We start from the raw sequence: 22,289 nt of genomic DNA on the forward strand, positions 1-22,289 counted from the left end.
TTAGACCTTTTTCTTAAATACTTTAATTGGGGAGAAACACAAATTAGATTTAAAAATGTTGACATTTTGGTTAAAAAATATATGAAAATAAAATCTTAAGTTACAGCACAAAATTATCATCTATTAAACAATTATTATAGCTCACAAGGTGCTATTTTATCTTTAATATCAGGACCTTATTAAAAATAATGACTTTAAGAATAGTTGCTCAGCTGTTCAGGTAGTGGGTATGTGTGTATATACAGGTTTTTACTTTTATTATCAAACATCATTTATTAGAATCTCTCTGTAATCCTGAGTGGTAATCTGACTTAGATTTTAAAAGTGGACTGGCATAAAACAGGTTACAAAATAATTAAAACTGCAACTGAAAGTGATAGGAGGTGCATTATAGCTGCCTAAGGCAGACATTACACTGGCTGGCTTTGCGTCGCTGTTGGTCGGCTGCTTTAATGGTGTCAGGCGTTGCGGTGGTAAACTGCTCTGTCCAACTCACAGTAGTCAGCCAAAAACTGTACAGGTTGGCAAAGTAGTGGCAGGAGCCCCGCGCACCCTGGCACTCAATGAAGGGGTACGTTCGGAAATCCTTAAGGCAGCTACCGGAGGAAGTCAGTGACTGGCCGCCACCCTCATCACCTGCCCCTGTGTGCTGGAGACAGGAAGGAAGCAGGTACACAATGAAGGAAGTTGACAGCATTTTTTCTTTCATACACATAAACTTTTTCTCACACTCACCAGGAGGAAAGAGTAGCCCGTCCACAAACTCCTCCAGCCAGCTGGGCATGGAGGGACTGATTGATCCTGGCTGTGAAAAGCCACCGCAGGTGCAGCTGTCTCACACACCACACAGCGGCTGATGTGGGCTCTTATTTCCGTACCAAAGAGCGGCATCATGGACATGGGAGCAGTAGTGGAGAGCCAGTAGGATTTGTCATTGCGACTAGAGTAGTGACAGGCAGCTTTGTTGCAGTAAGAGAAAGGCATGGTGGAGAAAACAGGGAGGCAGGAGCCAGGCTGGCCTACAGGGAAAGACGGTGAAAGAAAGACAAAACAGAAAGGCTTTTTCAAATTCTAAAGTTTGTAACTAATTTCAGGACAGCAACAAAAAGATCCCTTTACACAGACACATACCAAGATCTTGTGTGTGAGCCTTCTCTTGACCCTCCAGGTAAATGAGACTGTAGCCCACCCAGAGTTGACTGCTGCCTGAGGGGCACACTGGCACCAGAATTGACTGACTGTGGATAACCAACATGAAGCCAGATCGAATTGCACCGCTATGGCCTGGCAAACCAGGATCACCAGGTACACCTGGGATACCTGGAGGACAGAAAGGTTGAGCAGACAGAAAGTGGGTGACAGAAGGAGGATATAGATGAGTAAAAGACAATGAGATGTAAAATGTATATTGTTTTTATCTGTAGCCCTGATCCAAGAACACGCTGGAGACTGTTACCAGTCCTGTGGAGTTTATTGTGTATAGCAGTCTTGCCACTTAAACAGTGTAAAGATAGGGATAACTAGGCCTGACTATTCACCTTCAGGTCCAGTAAATCCTTGTTCACCAACATTTCCTGGGTCTCCAACTGGACCATTGCGACCAGGAGGACCTGGTCTGCCAGGGAGGCCAACAGTCCCTTTAGGACCCTTCTCTCCTGAAACATACAGATCAAAAAAATAAAATGGAAAAGGAAAAAAAGTACATATAAATACACATACAGACATACAGACATGAACAGGCATCTGCGGCTAATAAAAAACACAACACAGATTTGTACAGACACAGACCAGAAACATACACAACTATACATGACACCCTGTACCGTTACGTCCTGGAGTTCCAGGTGGACCCACATCACCTACGAATCCCACAGATCCTGCATGACCAGGTGGTCCCGGAAGTCCACGGGGCGCTGGTCCTGGGTATCCGTTGATAGAATCACCCCGGGCACCTTTCACACCTGTATAAAACATGGTACACTGATTATTAGATGCAGTGTAGGAACATTTTTCTATATATTTCAATAGTGTTAAAAACATTCTAAACTCACAGAAGTGAATTCAGTAATGTAAGGCATCTTCAGACATGTTGTGACTTTCTGCTGTAAACATAATTGCATAGGCACATCTTTTCATTTCTTAGCTTAACCATGTCACATACCTCTATTTCCCGCTGGGCCAGTGTCTCCCTTTCGGCCTTGGGGTCCAGGAACACCTGGTGGACCTTTGGATCCCGGAGGACCCCTTGGTCCACTTGGACCTGTCTCACCTGTCAAAGTGCAGTAACATTTGAAGTGTATTTAAGTGGATTGCAGCACTGCAAAATACTGATAGCATCAGACTTGAACTGTCTTGTACCTCTGGGTCCGGAAGGTCCTGGGTTGTTTGAAAGTCCAGAAGGTCCGGGGAGGCCTTTACTTCCCTTTCGTCCTGGTAACCCAGGAAGGCCAACTGGTCCTGGGTCTCCTTTGGACAAAATGCTGGTGCTGCCCGGTGCCCCAGGTTCTCCATGAGGACCTAAGAAACAATTGAAAATGTCAGATCTAGTCAAATATAGAAAGTGGCACACATTTCCACGGTTACATGTGCGCACAAATCTGCACAATGGTCTTTTCAAATTCTGGCCACATGAAGATGAAAATAAATAGACAGACAGATGAACTTAGGCAAATACACACCCGGGGGGCCTGGAGGTCCTTCATATCCTATTTCTCCATAGGACCCTGGCAAAGGCGTTTGGCATAGTTTGCCAGCATAACCTGGTGAGCCTGGTGAGCCTGGAAAACCTGAGGGAGGAAATACAAAACCACACTCAACACTATATATGAAAGCAAACAGAGTACAGCAAATGAGGGCAAAAACACAATCCGAGGGACTATGACAGGCAAGAAATATCCGTAAATATGGTATGTAACATATGGTGTGTACTAAGCGTGGTGAAACAATAACCAAATTATCTAAAAATGTAAGTTTTAAAATGCACTGAAAAGAATTAAAAATACGTTTTAAAGTGGCCATTTCTGCTGTACTTTAAGAAACCTTTAAAAGTATTTTTTTGATCCATTTTAAATAGGAACAGTAATTGTACTACTGATGGTAACAGATGCAATACATACCTGTATCACCAGTTGGGCCCCTTGGACCTTTAGACACAGCATAAGTGGTTCCTGGAGGTCCTTGGGGCCCCCTTAGACCTTTGGCTCCTGGAAAACCATCTGGTCCTTGAGGGCCAGGAATATCTACACCTTGATTATGAGTGGGTACATATAAAACACAGTATTACATTGTAGCATGTTCTCACATCTACTCATGTATTTAGTAAATGTAATGATACTAATAACTACTACAATTTCACAGTGATTTAGGTTAACAATAAATAATCAGCAAGCGTCCTATCTAAGGCGATCCCCTAAACAGACTAATTTATTTTATCTTGTAGAAAAAGAATTGATACCAATACCAAAATTGTATTTCTCTTACCATGTGCTCCCTTCATCCCCACTGGACCTTCAAGCCCATTCAGTCCATCCAGACCTGGTGGTCCAGGAGGTCCTAAGATAAAATTACAAGACAGCATAAGAATCAATCGTCTTGGTGAGTTTCAGCACCCTAAATTGTCCACATTTTCTCTTTTGTATGTCACCAGTTTTTTGTTTGTTAAATAAATGTTCACCCGTCTATCCATCCATGATCTATACATGGCTTAATCCTCTTGAGGGTATGGAGGGGGCTAGAGTCTATCCCAGCTGACTTAGGGTAAAGGCGAGGGACACCCTGAATAGGTTGCCAGTCTATCGCAGGGCCAATGCACACTCACATTCACACCTACGGATAACTTAGAATCACCAGTTAACCTCAGCATGTCTTTGGACTGTGGGAGGAAGCTAGAGAATCCACTGAAAACCCACCCAGGCACAGGGAGAACATGCAAACTCCACACAGAAAGACCCCAGGCCCAGTTTCGAACCCAGGACCTTCTAGCTGTGAGACGACAGTGCTAACCACTGCTCCAAAATGTTTATCCATTTCCCATTATCTTGAGAAATTTTACTTGGATTAGCCCTAATTATTAATTACTGGTCACATCTAAATACTTGCATTCCTGATTTCCTTTGGCAGCCCCATCTGAAAACCCCTTTTGATATGAAAAAAAATCAAGTGAATTGACAGGAAGCGAAAAACATGAATAACACACTGTACACTTAAATATGTGTCCTCTGTTTATGCATTGATGAAAGAGACAATGGACATTATGTTTGTACCTGGAGGCCCAAATGGGCCTGGCGGGCCTAATGGTCCCACACCTCCTTCATCACCTGGAGGCCCTGGAAAACCTGGAAGACCTGAAGGGCCACGAGGCCCAGGGAAACCTGCAGAGACAAATGTGTACAAGAGTTAAAACCAACATGTATACATGTATACAAAATTGTAACTACTTCCAAGAATAAATGTGTACTGTAAAATTTATAGTGATTTCATGTTTTAACGGCTAAAGAAGCAAATGAGAATTATACACGTGAAGAGTAGAAAACTGAAGCTGTTTCATTGCCACTGAATGACACACTAACTACTTTATGTGTCATCAGTGTTAGTGAAATTTACAGTATCTTATGTGACAACAAGGTATGATGGTTAGCAAAGTGATGTCTGAGATCTCAGAATAGGGTTAAGTTATTATTATCCTAAATCTGATTGTGAGTCAGCATGCCTACGTTCAAAAGTGAGCATGCATTTATCCACAGTACTGATGCATTACATGAGTTCTCAAATCCAAATATTTACTGGAAATCACCTGGCAGTCCTTCTCCTCCTGGTTCCCCAGGAAAGCCTGGTTGTCCAGGTTGCCCTGGCCTTCCTCTGTATCCTGGGTCACCCGGATCTCCAGGACTCCCTGTAGGTGCTAGAAAAAAAATTGTGTATATTTATTTCCTCTGACATGACAGCTTACTGTATGTAATCAAGGGAACTGAGAACTGTCCTGCAAGTTTAACAAAGAATAATCCAGCTTCATAATTTAAAGAAATACAATAAATCTTCTGTTCAATCTGTTCATTGCGGCATTTTATTGACTCACCTCTGGGTCCATCCTCCCCTGGCAATCCTTTGGGTCCAGGTGCACCAGGCTGTCCAAAAGTCTGCCCTGGATCACCTGGAACAGATTCAGACACATTTTATCAGGTTTAGCCCACTTGAATGATGTGTGACATTTTGAGGGATTGGTCTTTGTAGGTTTAACTGTGGTTGCATTTATCATAATTACGTATCATATATATTTGAGAGACAAGATGAAATCTGACAGTGTCCCAAGCTGTTGTGGATTTAAATCCTCTTGCATAAACTTAAATTATGTCTCACAAAATAATATACACTATCTATACCAGAAAAATCAATCAGAACCTCCCACATTTTAGCATCATAATCACGGGGTATATCAATAGCAAAACTGCACCAGTTTGATATCTGTGGCATAGAGAAATAGACAAGCATTGCTACCATGGATGTGGTTATTTATTTGTCTGAAAGTTCTTTGTGGTTATCCCCTTTACATATAAAGTTATGTGGGATCAACAATGCTGTAAAAAGCAATTCAAATTAAAAAGCGCAGAATTTGGATCCACACCTATGTACTTCAATGGCATATAACTTGGACAATATACACAGAATAAAGTAAATTTGCCTGACTTCATTAAATATATAAGTATTAATTTAAATTTAAAAAAATCATCTGATTCTTAGAGGACCAGTAAAATACATTAACCTATTTTAAAACTTACCTTTGGCGCCGGGAAATCCTGGTAGCCCAGGGATACCGATATTACCCAGGGGTCCTGGTTCTCCCTGAAACATACATGGACCCATCCAGATAATTTATTTTCACCTGTGAATCTCACAAATCAAAAATTATGTGCATTTAAAGCAACATTTATGTGTAGAAAAATTTGATAAGCTATCCAGGACTGGTCAAAAACTTAATCCATGCTGGAGTCCCTGCAAAAGAGGATGACTGTGGACACAATGGCATGTAAATCACACATGGCTGGAGTTAGCTGAAACGATATGCTGTCTGTTGCACATTTAGTATGTAATTTCACAAAGTATATGATTGTAGATTTATTGAATGTGACTCAAGTGGCAGCTGTTTTAGGGCATCTGGGTATAAACTGGACAGACTGTCACAGAAATATGAAGGCAATATGTTAGGTTCACTGCGTACCGGATCTCCACTATGCCCAGGATGTCCGCCTGACCCAGGGAAACCTTTAGCTCCAGGATACCCAGGAGGTCCTGGTCTTCCTGATCTTCCAGGTCCTCCAGGGATTCCTTTAAAACCTGCCTGGCCAGGCAATCCATCAGGACCTAAATCACCTGGATCTCCCCTTCTGCCCTTTGATCCTGTAAGGGAAATAACAATGAAAACTCATAAGAATTAATAATGTGTCTTTCCTGCAAAACAGTTTGAAAAAAATATTTTCAAATACATATATACAAGTTAAGATAAAGCTCCCTTACCTTGAAATCCTTGCTGGCCCGGTGGCCCCCTTAGTCCTGAAGGTCCCGGGAAGCCTTTGATTATATTTGCAATAGTTGATGCTCCAGGTAGTCCTGGTTCTCCCCGTGAACCTGGACAGACCACGGAGCTGAGATGAAATGCTTGCTATTCTGCATTTAAAATTTACACAGAAAGGACAGAACAATAACTTAAACAAAAGAGCAAACATGTTACATTGCCCCTTCATCCTTATAGCCGATTAACTTCTGTTGTAGACTTTACACATGCTGGGTGTTTCAGCATTATTATGGACACTGGTCAAGGCCAGGTGGATCTCATAGTTGGGCGCTCCGGTAGCTGAACAGGTTGAGCGAGGGAGCGACCCATAAATAGGGGCTGTAGTCCCTGACGCAGCAGTCATGAGTTCGAATCCAGCCCAGGCTACAGGTCCTTACCTCATTCTTCTCCTCACTTTCCTGTCTCTCTCTCACTGCTGTCCTATCAATAAAGCTTAAAAAAAAGAGTGGGTATAGTTATTAGCAACATGGCACATATACTGAGTCCTACCTTTATGACCAGGAGGTCCTGGATATCCTGGGTCACCTGGGCGACCATTCAAACCCCTCTCTCCTTGTACACCATTCGGTCCTGGAGGTCCAGGAAGGCCTGGTAAGCCTCTTGTCCCAGGCCTGCCAGGGTATCCCCTTTCACCTGCATAAATTGAAGGGACAGTCTTGTTTTATTCAGAAGAGTCTAGATTAAATATCAAGTGTGGCAGTGTGTTCAAAGGTGCAGCTGGTAGATTGAATAAAAGCATGCTGACTGGTGGCTAGCTCCTATGTATGAATGACACAAGCTATGCAGTTTTTGACTAAACTCACTGGACTGTGGAAACTAGAACAGAAGTACCTGTGACATTTTTAAAAGTATACATGATTTCAAATGATCAAGTAAAAAAGATTCTTATCAGAACAGGCCAGTGATTGACCTTTCACTCCAGGCCAGCCATTTGGTCCAGGATCTCCTGGTGGGCCAGAGGGGCCCCTTGGTCCAACAGGACCTGGCAAACCAGGAGGACCAGGAAACCCTTGTGGACCCGTCCGTCCATGACCAGGCGGACCTATATCCCCCTTCAGACCCTTCTGACCAAAGAAGCCTATGCAGGATTGGAAAATTCAGTGGGACAAATACTGTTAGTTACAAAATATGCATGAATCGACTCTTAATTATTTCCATGCAGTATTTATCATGACAACATTTTTCAGGTACGGTATATTCTGATGGGCATCCAGAGCTAGTCATATCCATCACTTTGCTCATTACTGTAGTGTGCTCACCAGATGCTCCACTCGGCCCAGGGTTTCCAGGAGGTCCTGGAGGTCCTGGCAGACCTCTCAGGTCACATTCAGTACAGGGTAGGCCTGGGAGGCCAGTGGGTCCAGGGTCACCCTGAGGACCTGGCTCTCCTTTACGGCCTGGTCGTCCATTTGGGCCTTGGATACCTGTAATTTCAAAGCACTATTGATCAACCAACAGAAATGTAAAAAAGAAAAATTGGAAGTACACTGTCAGTTGAGGATATTTTCCTGTCATAAAGGACACATTAGCTAAAATAGCTGAAGGATTGTTTGTATTCATGTAAATGTAAATGAATCTTACCTGGTGATCCTGGGTTTCCAGGAGTACCAGGCAGGCCACCTTTCCCTGTGGCCCCACGGAGGCCAGGTGGGCCAGGAGCACCTGGCCTGGAAGAGAAAGCATCTCCTGGTTCACCCTTTCTGCCTTGGTGTCCAGGTAAGCCAGGAGCACCTGGAGGGCCACTCAGATTAATTCCACTGGCACCAGGGTCACCCGGATCCCCATTTAAACCTGGATGTCCTGTTACAAATAAGAGAGATCTATATGCATAAAAACAACCCTTTTATATAATTAATGATTTCTTTACTGACAATCGTCCTCCTATGTGGGTATGTTTCTTTGCAAGTATTTTAGAGAGCCATTACCTGGCAGTCCAATCCCTCCTGTTACACCGTCATCTCCTTTAATGCCTTTAGGGCCTGAGTGCCCAGGAGTTCCCAGCGGTCCCTCTCTTCCAGGTGCACCTGGAATTCCTGCAAGTGGCCAAATGAAACTTAAAGTTTAATTGCAGCATGGACTGATAACATGTCAGTGGACATTAACTGTGTTTCAGTCAGACACATGGCTTAATGTGACCAAACAATTCTGCAATCAACTTTTGAAGAAATAACTTACAAATCATTTGTAGTAACAAACATAGGGGGCATTCTATGTAACAGTGAAAGACTAACAGTGAGATGCAGACTTGGAAAAGTCAGATTAGTAAACGTGGCATGTTGACTTTTTAGCCAACAATTTAGCAGTCAGATTTGACTAAAAGGTATCATTTTTACAGTGTGTGGAGTCGGTGATAACTTTTTAAATAAAGCATGCGTAACACCTGTTAGACTTACCTGGTGAACCTGGTTCACCCTTACGGCCAGGAGGGCCAGTCTCATCTTCTTCGCAGCATGTCTCTGTTTCGCCTGATGACACAGATACAACACTCTTTGAGTTCTGATGCTTTTGAGCCCATGACATCTTACTTTATGTAGAAATGAGTTTATGTGAGACCTGACCTGGAGGGCCCGGTCGTCCAGGAATCCCTGGTGAGCCGGGAAACCCCTGATTTCCTTTAGGTCCGGGTGCTCCCTTTGGTCCTGGAAAATAACTACCTGGGAGACCTGCAGGTCCTGGTAATCCTTTGCGTCCCGTAGCGCCTGGGTCACCTTTGGGACCAGGCAATCCTGTATACCCAGCACCCTGTAAGAAAATGGCATGACATTGTAAGTGCAGAATCGAATGTGTTTTTTTTTTTTTTTGTTTTTTTTAAACAAATGTAACATAAATAATCATAGCAAAAGATTAATTATACCATCTGTTCCACAAATTACATTTACAGAATTTCAAAAACACACTCACTGGTGGTCCAGGGTCTCCCACAGGGCCAGGGGCACCATCCGGTCCTGGGCTACCAATACCTCCAGGAGGACCTGAATATCCAGGGATTCCTCCATCACCCTTGACACCTTCCAACAACAAACAGAAATAACTGATAATGTGCTGTAAATGTTCAGTAAGCTGTCATATAAGCATGCATGAAATACAGATCTTTGTTTTCTTATTTGACATAAAGCGCAAAGTTACTGGTAGATAAATTAATGTTATGTCTGATTTGAATCTAATATTGTACTGACCAGTCTGTGCAGAATACAACAAAAGAAACTGAGTAATAGCTTTTAAAAATTCAACAATGTCCTATACGTCCAAAAAAATTAATGATAGTTTTAAGACAGAACAGTGATTATATAGTAGTACTGGGATATATTTACTGGATATATTACAGGTGTTGCTTTAAATGTGCTCACCTTTAAAACCTATCCCAAAAAAGTCACCTTTCTGACCCTTTCGGCCTTTTAGACCAGGAATTCCTTGAAATCCCTGCAAGAAAACATGAACTCAAATAATAAATATATCTCTGTAGTTACTAAAAACATTTCAATACATTTTAGAAAGCGGAATTTAATTTTATTTTACTGGTGGTCCTCTTAGTCCGTCCCCTCCTTTCAGTCCTGGGTCCCCCTTAAGTCCTTCTGGTCCAGGTAAACCTGGAGGCCCTGGAAAACCAATTGGACCAGGAGGTCCTACATTCCCCACACCAGACCTACATTCACATTCTCCTGGACAACCTATAGGAGTCAAGGACAGCAAAAATGTACGACTATGAATCAGCATTCATACACAGTACAGTTTACATTCTTATGAACGGCTTTAACCCAAGATGACATCCTTAGATGTCTTGTTTTGTTCACTAGCCAAAAGTACTTAATATTCTGTTTTAGAGCAGTAAAGAAAATAAATTAACTAGAAATGTTTAAACAAAGAAAATATTAACATTTAAGAGACTGGAATAAGAGAATATGAAATATTTATTAAAAAATAACTCAACCCAATCAATTATTAAAACAGCAGGTGGTTTATTTTGTAGTGAACACCTAATCAACTGATCAAATAATTGTTGCAGTTTTAATCCTCACTGATATACAGCAATTCATACCCCTGATATTCTTTACCATGCTCCAATCACAACCTATATTGGTTTTTAGTCACTGGCTCCCTATAAAATCAAGAAAAATGTAATGACCAAGTTACATCATAGGGCAGATCCACAATAAGACACCATAGCACCATATTGTCCCAATCAAACAAGTTATTCTAATAGTGCAGGCTTACTTTTTGCTGCTAGACTTTCCAAATGTAGATTAGGAGGCAGAGGCTTCACCTATCAGACTCCACTGCTGTGGAAACAGCAGGGTATAGGAGGCAGACACCCTCTACTTTTAAGATGAAGCTGAAAACTTTTGGTTATGATAAAACCTATAGTTTGTGCTGTCTCAAGTGACCCTGAACTATCTCTTATTTGTGCTGCTATAGGCCTAGACTGCTGAGGGACTTTTTCTCTCTTTCATTTATTTATTCTTTATACACTGCATGTCATCAACTTTATGTCTTCTCTCATAGTTATTCTTTGCCCTCTGTGTCCTCTCTCTGCCTGTACCTCTCTGCGGGTATCCGTGGCTCCAGAGCGGCATGTGTCTGACCTGCAGTTACTGGCATCACCAGTCTGCTCAGTGTTTATTGTTTGTTGTTTCTCGAGGCTTATCATTTCCTTCTCCACTCACCCCTGGTCGAGACAGATGGCTGCTGTCCCTGAGTCTGGCTCTGTCGGAGGTTTCTTCCCGTTGAAAGGGAGGTTTTCCTCCCCACTGTCACCAAGTGCTTGCTCAGGGGGGAACTGTCAGTTCTCTCTATAATATTGTCAGGTCTTTTCTATGCAAAGTGCCTTAAAGTAACATGTTTTATGATTTGGTGCTATATAAATAAAACTGAATTCATTTGAATGGTCTTAGTTCTCATTGCTCTCCATAGAAAGACTCATACATACATATACTGCACACACACACACAAATGCACAAAATGCATGATCTAAATTCTATCAAGTTCACTGTTCATTTGTTCACCCAGGTTGTTTTTAGATTCTACAGCACCAGTCTTCGCAGCCTTGGCTTGTGTGGTTATTGTGCACAAATAATCACAGATCACCTTTAATTCCGCTGGGGCCTTTGTTTCCAGGAAGTCCTTTGGGTCCAACATCACCAGGGTCTCCAGGGTAACCAGGCTCACAGTAGTAGTCTGTGGGATCAACAAGTCAGTAATACTAACTAAAATAAGCTAAAAATGTCAGCAAGTAATTAAATGAAAAATGTAACTAAAAACTGAGCACAAGTTTTTTAAAATTTAAAAAATTACCTCCGCATCCTAATCAGGTTCAATTATATGGGCCACAACATGTTAAGAAACACAGACACACAAAACAAAATGTAAGTCGTCCTTTGAATTAAAATGTACAAAAACTCACAACAAGCCAAACATTATTCAAATAATTCAATTTGTAAGAGACAAATAAGGAAGTGTTGTGTATGATATGCAGAGACAGCAAACATACCTGGACGACCTGGGGGACCTACGACACCTTTAATTCCTGAGGATCCTTTAGTTCCCTTGGGTCCCGGAAACGGATTGATTTCAAAATTGTTGTACCTTCCTGGTTCTCCCTTGTAACCCTTAGGACCAGTGGGGCCTGGTGGGCCAGGCCTACCTACCCCTTCTAGGATGTAGGAGGTAATGTGAAATGTCAAATAATGTAGGATCAAGACTTACAGTTTCCAACTGTACACACATAGAACACTGATGGAGGAGAAAACAAAGATTTTGGATCAAGGCCTTAATGTAGTACTAAGATTTTTACTAAGATTTACTATAAAGTTTTTACGGCCACACCACTACATCTCTAGTGACAGAGCTGAGACAACACTGACCTGCTCTGCCTGGTGGACCAGGAGGCCCATGCATGCCCATGTACCCAGGTTCTCCTGGGAGTCCAGATGGTCCTGGATATCCACGGTCACCTTTAGCACCTGCAACACACAGACACAGAACAAGAAAAAAGTCAAAAATACTTGGTTATTCTCAAAAGAAGTCATGGCTGTTTCCTATTTTAAAGGAGGGACTGACAATTTTAACAGTCAGTTCATTTTTTTAGAGAAAAGACTGCTGGAAATATGCAAGATGAGAGTGTAAAAGTAGATTGTGCTGCAGGAGTGGTTTGACAAGCTACATGATTTCCAGTGACCACAACTTAAAAATTAAAAAAAATATATTACTTTTACCCCACAAGTGTAAACAACTCACTGGACTGTAAAGCTATATATACTAAATTTCATTCAAAAAATATTTGCATCATTATGTTACATATATAAATAAAAAAAATAAGAGAATAGTGTTATCAGTGCCACACATGGCTCAACCAGTAAATGGAGTGTAGCTGCTGCTGTTGTCTCACCTCTCACATCACTTCCATTGTGATAGACAGTGTTACCAGGAAGACCTGGATCTCCCTGATAACCCTGTTGGATGCAAGGACATGGATACGGAAACTATAGTTATAAATGGAAATTGATGCTGATGTACAAATTATTTCTATAGTAGAGAAGAGTGACCAAGTCTTGGTGGTGTTGTCCAGTGAATGGAACTGCCCTACCAAGCAACCATAGAAAGCAGTTATTCTTCTTTTTCTTTTTTCCTTTTTTTTACAGAACCTCTAACCATAAGGCGAATAAGCATGTTGCAAAGATGCCAACAAGCATGTTTTTTCCTGCAGAATTCAGATCCATATCATTAATATATAACTAAGGCTGTTAAGTTTCCATTTCAGCAGCTGTTCTGATTTTGACTGTGATGGAATATTTTTACAGAAATCTATTTGCACCTGACACAATTTTGTATTTATTATACAATGCAGATTCATTTGATGTTCAAGCAAACCTCACCTTTGGTCCAGCTCTTCCATAGAGACCTGGAAGTCCTTTTTCTCCACGATAACCCTGAAAATGTATCAGTATATTTAACCTGGAAAAAGTATAGCAATATAAGGGATGGTTTAATAATACGACAGGTTTACCTCAGGTCCGGTCCCTCCATCCCTACCAGGAAATCCTGGAGGACCCTAGAGATGGGAATATTAAATTGAAAAACACTGTACGCATGTGTTTATGTAAAGAGATCATGCTGTCGGATATCATTCACCTACCCGATCTCCAGGAAATCCAGGGATTCCCTGCTCTCCTTTAATTCCCGGACTATAGAAATCACCTCTGCCCTGATAAGAAAAAAAATGCCAGTCATTTAATTATCTCTTTCTCTCAGACACACTTATAGAGTAAAAGGCAAAATAAGACTCACAGTTATTCCCTTTGGTCCACATGGTCCAGGAAAACCTTTGTCTCCCTGAATCAAACACAGAATATTGGGGAGCCATAAGTCAACATAGATAACTTTGATTTCTAATTTTTTTAGTAATATACACCAATCAGCCACAACATCATGAAAACTGACAGGCGAAGTGAATAACATTGATCATCTTGTTATAATGCAACGTTCTGCTGGGAAACCTTGAGTCCTGACATTCATGTGGATGTTTGACATGTACCACCCACCTAAACACTGCAGGTCAAGCAACCCCCCCAACCTCAATGGCAACAGCAGTCCTTGATGTCAGTTTCCACCCTCAGCAGGACAACGCACCCAGACACAACACAAAAACTGTTCAGGAGTGGCCCAGGGAACATGACAGAGCTAAAGTGTTCACCCGGGATCCAAATCTTACTGAGCATCCGTGGGATGTACCAGGATAAGTCTGATCTAGGCAGGTCCAACCCTGCAACCCACAGGACCCACAGAATTCACTGCCACCATACTGGTGCCACAAGACATCCTCAGAGGTCCTGTGTTCATGCCCCACTGGGTCAGAGTTGTTCTAGCAGCATAAAGGAGACCGACACAATATCAGGGAGGTGATCATAATGTTATGCCTAATCAGTGTACATCAATATGCCAATTCTGGTTGGATTAAATATCTTTAATTGGCTGGTGTGAAATACGCAAAGATGTGAATTTTAAAAAATCAGCTGTATATAAATACAGACGGGGCCCCTGTTTTCACCTTGTAACCTTTAGCTGGAAGGAATTCGGGAGGAAATTCTACGATTTCTTCTGCTCCTTGTGGACCAGGTGGGCCCTGTTCACCCTGAAATACAAAATTAAGGAAGTGAATATACTTAATAGAGTTGTATGTTGTTGGATGTTCAATGCATCCATAAGTATGTACATACCCACTGCACACACACAGACACACACACACACACACACACACACAGACACACACACACAGACACACACAGACACACACACACACACACACACACACACACACACACACACACACACACACACACACACACACACACACACACACACACACACACACACACACACACACACACACACACACACACACACACACACACACACACACACACACAGAGTGGATGAAACCTTAGCACAAAGCTGCCGAAGTCCAAAAGGGTTTCTTACATTGTCGCCTTTGTCGCCTGCCAGTGATCCTCCAGGGTCCCCCTACACAAGACTCAAACGTTAAATAAGGGTTTGGCTTTTCATATGAATGTGTTAAATCATGCACTGACTAAGCAGGTGACTCACTCGTGGTCCTCTCACACCTGTAGGTCCTTGAAACCCCTAAATTGAATCACACATACACAAGTTTGAGCATAATGAATAGTAGTATACAGGTCTTGTAGTTTAGCCATGGCTTATGTTAGTACAAATGTGATAATTTCTTTTTTTTTTTTTTTTTTTTACCTCAGACCCAGGAGATCCAGGAGGGCCAATCAGCCCTTTAGGCCCAATAGGTCCATATCTTCCCTGAGTTTAAAAAAGTCACATGTTAAACACAGGAAATATAAAGTGGAAACAGCTTAACTGCAAACAGATTGAGGAGAATTTTAATCATTTAGTGATTGGTTTATTTATTTCTATTGCATCACAAAGGAATGTTCAACTGGTGTCGCAGTAAGAATAGAAAACATACGGGCAGGCCACGTTCTCCATCTCTCCCACGGTCCCCCTATAAAGTGGAATACAGAAGATGAGAAATGAACAAAAGATATTTACCAACATGGGGTAATAGAAATAATTATGGAACCACATTAACAGGATGGGCTTTTGACTTTAATAAACAAGTCCAATCTGTCACAATCTGAACTTCTCGCCCTGTAGGAGAACTTACAGGAAGTCCTGGAAGAGTAGTACCATACAAAGGTTCTCCTTTAGTTCCTTTAGGTCCAGGTAATCCCTGACAACAAGACACAGCAATGGCTCACATTAGACATTTTGTGAATACCAGTGAATAGAATTAACAGAGGAGATATTTCACAAAACACTAGTCTCACAGAAAACTCATACAGCACACTCTAGCAACACCCAAACTCAGGCCTCAGGTCTATATGTGTAACTACCCCCAAATCTCCATAACCTTAATATTAATTGTGCTTTTTGAATGCCACACTAGTCCATAAATTTGCTAGTGAGATTTCAACCTTACAGTGAGTTTGTATGTAAAAGGTCTGTAAACTTACAAAGCTTCGGGTCCACACCAAAGGGAGTATTTCTCTCCTACAGAAAATACTGCTCCTTACCTGCCTATAACAGCTCATTTGTAGTCTAGGCTTTTCTCACCTATCGCACCATGTAACACAATTGCAGAACACCTGAACACAGTTTTAACCTCCACATTCAAAGACTTTGAGGTGCACTCCATCATGTAGGTTTAAGGCTGTCTCACTGTAAAATCATCAAGGCACTGAAACACACTGTGCACAAACCAAGCATGGATGTACAAGACAGAAATCTGCAGTAGTTTTGTATGTGACAGCATCTGGTTGCTTCCTGTTGTTGTTATTTACTGTACATTTGTTGAGTTGTTTATATTTTCAGTCAAACATCAGCAAAAAAATTAGAGATGTTTCCAAATCTTGGTAGTTTAATAAATTGCATAAACAGCGTAATCAATCAAATTAGTTTTTGAAATAGTGATGTTTCCTAGTAACGTGTGCCACCATGACCGTGTTCATTTTATACTATTTAGAATCCTGACAAACTCACACACTCAAACACTACAGCTGTGCTGCTGGTTAAGTCTGTTAAGGTTTAGTGCTTAGGCCTGACAATAAAGATAGGGCCAGTGTTTCTTTGCCTGTACAAAGATCAGGGGTTCTGCAAGGACATGGATATGGTTATGTATGTAACCGATGTTGCCTCACTTTGATCGGACCAGCTGACCAATCTGAGTAGACTGTTCTTTTAAGAGGGGACCTTAAAGAGACAGGAGTTCAAACTGAGTGTTTCAGACAGAGAGGGAACAAAGTTGATGCAGCAATGTACAGCATGAGAAAAAGAATGTGTTTTTTGACATTAAAGCAGGTACAAAATGATAAACCTGTTATATATAATATTGACTGAAGAGCTAAAACATCAAAACAGGAATTCGACTCACCGGCGGCCCATGGAGACCATCCAAGCCAGGAAAACCAGGGACTCCTGGTTGACCCCTTGTCCCATTACAGCCATCCACCCCTGGTGAACCAGGCTCACCACCTGCCCCAGTGTGACCCTGAAGAATAAAGGACAGTCACAGTGAAGTACAGTAGCAGAGTAGAGGAAGTTACCATTGTAGTCTTGTTCACTCTTAGTGAAAATGATGAAGAATTAAGGCATACATAATTTGATTAACTAATAAGTAAAAATTTCATAACTTTATAGTGGTGAAGATGAGCGGCTTTTTAAATAACATGAACAGCCGATTAGTAAAGCAACGAGTTAGTGACACTGATGTCTACAGTGAGCCTTAAATGTGTCCACTAGAGGGCACAGCAGTTGCATGTTTCAAACCAGTGCACCATTTCCTGTATTCCATTATGAACAAGAACCAGGCAGTTACACACCTGGGAAATCTACATGACATATTCACAAACACAAGAGTGTCTGATACTGTAATCAAAGACATAATCCAAACTCCTTTTGAAAGTAAAATAAGTAAGAAGCATCTCAGATCCACATTAAGCAGTTCAAGGTTTGGGCAATTGGTGCAGTTCCTTTAGAGTATAACTCACCTCTAATTATTACTGTTAATGCAAGCTGTCCTTTTCTCATTTGCAATTAAATATACGACAACTGTAGTTTACTTACTGGCAAACCGCTCTCACCCAGAAATCCAGGAGGACCAGTAGGGCCCTGGAATGCATCAAAAGAAGAAAAAGGGCTTGGGTTACTAATTAGAGTTACATTCTGCTATCCACCCTGAACACAGCATTGCTTTTTTCTCTATCATTGTCATTTTAAAATGTTTATTAATGCACAGTTACATTTAATAATAATGATTAACCATACATGTACATGTAGATATTGCCTTGATTTCCTGCAATGTTTCTCACACAACATATACACACAACATGCACATGACCATGAATACTAACACGGTCTCCTTTGGGCCCCTCTGGTCCATGTGATCCTGCTTCTCCCATCCTGCCTTTATCTCCAGGTCGCCCTGCACGTCCCCACGGTCCCATTGATCCCCGTGGACCTCGACTCCCTGGCTTACCTGGAGCTCCCTACAAAGCAAAAATACTGTATAAAATACTGACATTTTCCTTTAAAGACTAATAACATTATTATGGCTTTTAATGAACATAAAAATAATGTTGTGCTAAATGCAGTCACAATTTAGAGCTGTTTTTATTGTTAATTTCTTGGTAATCATTCCTGATTAACAACCTGAACCCCAAAACCATTGGCAGGTTGGAAAGGACATGTTACTGTAAAAGAAAAACAACCAAAATCACACCATTTATCAGAGAGAAAAATGCAAAAATGGCAAGAATTGTTGAATTTTCAACTTTCTGAATGTCCATAATTAAAGTCACATCTGTGACCTGCTGTTTCATAAGTCCAAAATTGTAATATTTTATCAAAATGTTTTTATTCTGTATATCTTTTTTTTAAAAAAGAGCCAAAGATAAGCTGTCGTCATTAGCCAGATTCTGTAAAAAAAAAAATGATGTGCTCCTCTCTGCACTCATGAAGCCAGTAGTGACTTAGCTGTGATCAACAGTCATGTTGCAAAAAACTTGGGGACTTTTTGACTAAACTATTCTGAACTGCAGGCTGTGTTTACACAGAGTATATAGGAGACGAGTATGGAAACATATGGTAACACCTGAGGGCGCTTGGAAAACCGGACATGTTTGTTCCAGGTTTTCTCCATTTTTTGTAAAATAAAAAATAAATAAAGAAAAACAAATGCTTCTTTTTCGTTTTATTGATTTATGGTATTTAAATGTTGTTGTGCTGCACAAAGCACGTTTGAGATCACTAAACTTCTAATCATGGTTCTGCTGATTTCAGAGAGGTGCAGGTTCTTTATGTTGCAGTAAATACAGTCCACCGTAAGCAAAAGTGTGTCAGTAGGAAAAAAATCTTCAAAAATTTGTTTAGGTTCAGATAGTTCAGACACAGAACAGATAAGCTATCCTAAAATTTAGGACAAAACAAGCAGTATGTGCATAATAACTTAGTACTGAAAAAAATAAAGTAAAAATGTAAGAAGATCAGAAAAGTTATCTGGAGAGCAGTTTGGTATGGTTTGGAAACTCATAACATGAGATAAAAAGGTTCATACCCGAGCACCTTTGGCAGGAAGACACTGACAAACAGAGCAGTCTCTGCCTTCACATGGGCCGTCGATCCCTCCCTGAAGTAACAAACACGGAGCAGATGACAGTGAGGACCCAGCATCAGCAGCTGGAGCATATAAGGCTGCAGTTTGGGTTTATTTACCATTCCTGAATATTTAACAGCTTTGAGAATTGGTCTTGAGAACTTGCAGATTTCCCTGCGGAGACTTGATAGTCCTGATTAGAAAGCTTCAAACAAATCAGCGTTCCCATATAGACTTGGGTAAATAATGAGCACTCTGACCTTGATGAGAATTATTTCCGTAATGTATTGACATTCTGCTGAAAAGCCGTTCTGTGAGTCCACACCTCCAAAGTATTCCCATCAATCTGTGTGTGCATGTGTATGTATGTGTGTGTGTTTGGGTTCTGGATGTTTCTCGCTGCAGGGATATCTGTGTCACAAACATTTAGTCGTGTTTTCTCAAAACTTACTAAATATTTAGAGGAGTTTGTGCCGGTACCATTGAGGTTAACTGCACATCTGTTGATAAACGTGTCCTACTGGCTGTTTCAGTCCAAACCTTCATGGGAATCTCTCCATTAGTCTGAACAAACATAGAAGAGTTTGCTATGTCTTTAGTGCACTGCTCAGGTTCAGTGTATTAACACAGCGAGGAGTGGAAACACTAGTAGGCCTCCATTGCTATATGTTAAACTTGTTAAATAAGTAGCATAGTAAGCAGCGTATAGCTTGTTTCAGAAATAAACCTTGAAAACAGTGGCATACTCTTAAGTCTATGATGATATTGTAATATCTTTTTGAAATTAAGGTCAAGTCAGACTAAATTAAATATCTCTATTACAATATAATTACTTGCATATCCTAAAAAATATAATTAAATTAAAAGTACATATAACTAAATATATAAAATAGAAATATTTGTGTATGCATCACAGTTGTCTGTCTTGCTGTGCTTGGTTACAGTTGCTAAGCTAGGATTGGACAATCATGACTGGCTTTTGTATGACAGCTGACAGCACAAGGAAATGTAGTTTGTTAAATGTGTCTGGATCAGACATTATTTCAACAGCAAAATAATTTTTTTTGTGTCCTATACGTCACCTGGTGTAGTTGTACATGTATCATACATTAGCACATTTGTAATAACATCGCACACATGTTGTCGCCATCATAAATTTTTGCATGTGTAGATGTGTATATATCCTGCTAATGTGTCTTTATTCAGATCATATTTCTAAAATCCAGCAAACATTACAACACGGATACCAGTAATTACTAAAAGTTTGCCAGGAGCCCTTCTTTTCTTTTCTTTTCTTTTGTTTCTTTTTGCAAACAATATACATAGTGAGTGGTTAAGCCATAGTTATAATAAACAGCATTAAATTAGCTAAACAAATGACAATGAGGTTGACTCATTGGATAAGGGAATATACTCAGATATTCATAGATGTCCAAGTTGAATCTGCTGTTGTAAACAATCAGACTGTTGTAGTTTTGTCTTAAACAAAGTTCACCACTCAATTATTGTATCTCTATAGCAACAACTAGCCCAGTGCCTGGTGTCTAATATGACTGATGCATACTGTTTATTGAACCTTGCATTATGCAGTTTATGTCATAGTTTGACATTTTTGAATGGTAATGTTACAAATGATCAGCTGTGCACTTAGCCAAATTGACCATTAGACCACCGTGTCCACTTCATGGGTTTAGTTCTAGTAGCATTTGTGTACAGAACACCAAACAGTTCTGTACACTTTGCAGGAAAATGTAAATGCTGCAGGCATAATGTCAACACATATGGAGCTAAACATTCTGTTTCCAGGTGCAGCAAGTCCATCCAACCATTTTGCTGGTAAATACGAAATAAATCTGCATGTGGTATTCAAGTTTGTTTTGGGAAAACATGCGATGTGGATGCAAACATAAGGTAGGACATATAAGAAGTTACATATACACACACAGTGATATAAAGCTCACTGACCAACAGGTTCAGGATTATGTTTATAAGATGCTGGCCTAATCCCTGGCTACTCTAGCAGCAACGGTAGCACTGGTAGCGTTCACAACAAATTAAATTGTAATTAATCTTTGTGTGATGTATTTCATGCAAGATTCCAAAACAAAATTGATCCACAGTTGTTCAGCACGTGCTGCAAGAGTGTGACTTAGCTCTGTAATGGCTAAAGGATATTTAAAATTGTAGAAACACAGACTGAATGTGAGTGACTTCACATTTGCTCTATCGGGTCACATTAGCTTCTATAGTGTGCATAGTGTAAAAAAACAAAAATGTACAATTATTAACAGTTATCAACATTGATGTGAAATACCTGACATCTTTTAGTGTAATGCAGTTCAACTTTCTTCATCTTTAGAAAGTGTGAAAAGGCTGACACGTCACGCTGTCAGTGAGACGCTTCTGAGGAAGGCGAGAGTGTTCGCCGAAACTGTCAAGCAAGGTACATAACATCTATCTATTCACCTAATGTCTGAACAAAAGAATCAGAAACTGAAGTTGTAAATTAGTGCTGTATAAATACAGCTAAATAGAATAGAATTAAATTGAACTGAACTGAATTGAACTGAATTGAAAACTGAGGGCTGGACAGTGGCTTGGTGGTTAGCACTTTCGCCTTGCAGCTAGAAGATCCCCGGTTCATGTCTCGGCCTTCCCGGGATCTTTCTACATGGAGTTTGCACGTTCTCCTGTGCATGCGTGGGTTTTCTCCGGGTACTCTGGCTCCCTCTCACAGTCCAAAAACATGCTGAGGTTAACTGGTGATTCTAAATTGTCCAGAGGTGTGAAAACAAGTGTGACTGTTTGTCTCTCTGTGTAGCCCTGCGATAGACTGGCGACTAACCCCCATGACCGTTATAAGGAATAAGCACCGTCTAGATAGTGGATGAATTAAATCAAATCGAATAAAATTGAATTGAATTGAATTAATTGAAGTGAATACTCCAAACAAATATGAAACATTTTAGAAAGTTATTGTGGATGCTATTGTTCTACAATGGGGTGCGATCCACGTCCAACATAGCCTTAAACATGTCCTAAAGTGAAATT

At 40.7% G+C, this 22,289-nt stretch overlaps 2 protein-coding genes across 2 annotated transcripts in view; both read right to left on the bottom strand.

Annotated features, from left to right (window-relative positions):
• LOC129349812 (collagen alpha-4(IV) chain-like) lies at positions 1 to 11,980 on the bottom strand. Its single transcript, XM_055014303.1, has 28 exons — positions 11,974 to 11,980; positions 11,651 to 11,740; positions 10,085 to 10,236; positions 9,916 to 9,988; positions 9,470 to 9,576; positions 9,127 to 9,310; positions 8,962 to 9,033; positions 8,494 to 8,601; positions 8,150 to 8,368; positions 7,828 to 7,992; positions 7,479 to 7,646; positions 7,058 to 7,201; positions 6,511 to 6,621; positions 6,215 to 6,393; positions 5,775 to 5,838; positions 5,075 to 5,149; positions 4,793 to 4,900; positions 4,263 to 4,370; positions 3,481 to 3,552; positions 3,117 to 3,245; positions 2,679 to 2,786; positions 2,359 to 2,517; positions 2,162 to 2,269; positions 1,824 to 1,961; positions 1,539 to 1,655; positions 1,132 to 1,320; positions 736 to 1,019; positions 1 to 649 (listed from the first exon to the last, which is right to left on the bottom strand). Exons 1-28 carry the CDS (start codon positions 11,978 to 11,980, stop codon positions 389 to 391), a joined length of 3,699 nt encoding a protein of 1,232 aa, XP_054870278.1. The 3' UTR covers positions 1 to 388.
• The window catches only part of LOC111572760 (collagen alpha-4(IV) chain-like), a 17,461-nt gene continuing 6,822 nt past the window's right edge, over positions 11,651 to 22,289 (bottom strand). The window contains exons 5-22 of the mRNA XM_055014669.1: positions 19,200 to 19,271; positions 17,998 to 18,132; positions 17,711 to 17,755; positions 17,019 to 17,135; positions 15,753 to 15,818; positions 15,555 to 15,590; positions 15,326 to 15,388; positions 15,167 to 15,202; positions 15,041 to 15,082; positions 14,610 to 14,693; positions 13,850 to 13,894; positions 13,698 to 13,766; positions 13,569 to 13,613; positions 13,438 to 13,491; positions 12,951 to 13,014; positions 12,427 to 12,525; positions 11,858 to 12,215; positions 11,651 to 11,740 (exon numbers count right to left, since the gene is read on the bottom strand). Of these exons, the coding sequence (XP_054870644.1) occupies positions 11,980 to 12,215; positions 12,427 to 12,525; positions 12,951 to 13,014; positions 13,438 to 13,491; positions 13,569 to 13,613; positions 13,698 to 13,766; positions 13,850 to 13,894; positions 14,610 to 14,693; positions 15,041 to 15,082; positions 15,167 to 15,202; positions 15,326 to 15,388; positions 15,555 to 15,590; positions 15,753 to 15,818; positions 17,019 to 17,135; positions 17,711 to 17,755; positions 17,998 to 18,132; positions 19,200 to 19,271 (1,308 nt within the window). The 3' untranslated portion in view covers positions 11,651 to 11,740; positions 11,858 to 11,979. The remainder of the gene's footprint in view (positions 11,741 to 11,857; positions 12,216 to 12,426; positions 12,526 to 12,950; positions 13,015 to 13,437; positions 13,492 to 13,568; positions 13,614 to 13,697; positions 13,767 to 13,849; positions 13,895 to 14,609; positions 14,694 to 15,040; positions 15,083 to 15,166; positions 15,203 to 15,325; positions 15,389 to 15,554; positions 15,591 to 15,752; positions 15,819 to 17,018; positions 17,136 to 17,710; positions 17,756 to 17,997; positions 18,133 to 19,199; positions 19,272 to 22,289) is intronic.

Source organism: Amphiprion ocellaris, chromosome 10, assembly GCF_022539595.1.
Source record: "Amphiprion ocellaris isolate individual 3 ecotype Okinawa chromosome 10, ASM2253959v1, whole genome shotgun sequence".
NCBI lineage: Eukaryota > Metazoa > Chordata > Actinopteri > Pomacentridae > Amphiprion > Amphiprion ocellaris.

What these genes read in the sequence shown, in the direction of transcription:
- LOC129349812 (XM_055014303.1), bottom strand. An exon ending in TGGAAACCCAGGATCACCAG is followed by an intron (nt 7,993 to 8,149) that starts GTAAGATTCATT and finishes TTGAAATTACAG; the next exon opens with GTATCCAAGGCCCAAATGGA. An exon ending in GGCTCACACACAAGATCTTG is followed by an intron (nt 1,020 to 1,131) that starts GTATGTGTCTGT and finishes CTTTCCCTGTAG; the next exon opens with GCCAGCCTGGCTCCTGCCTC.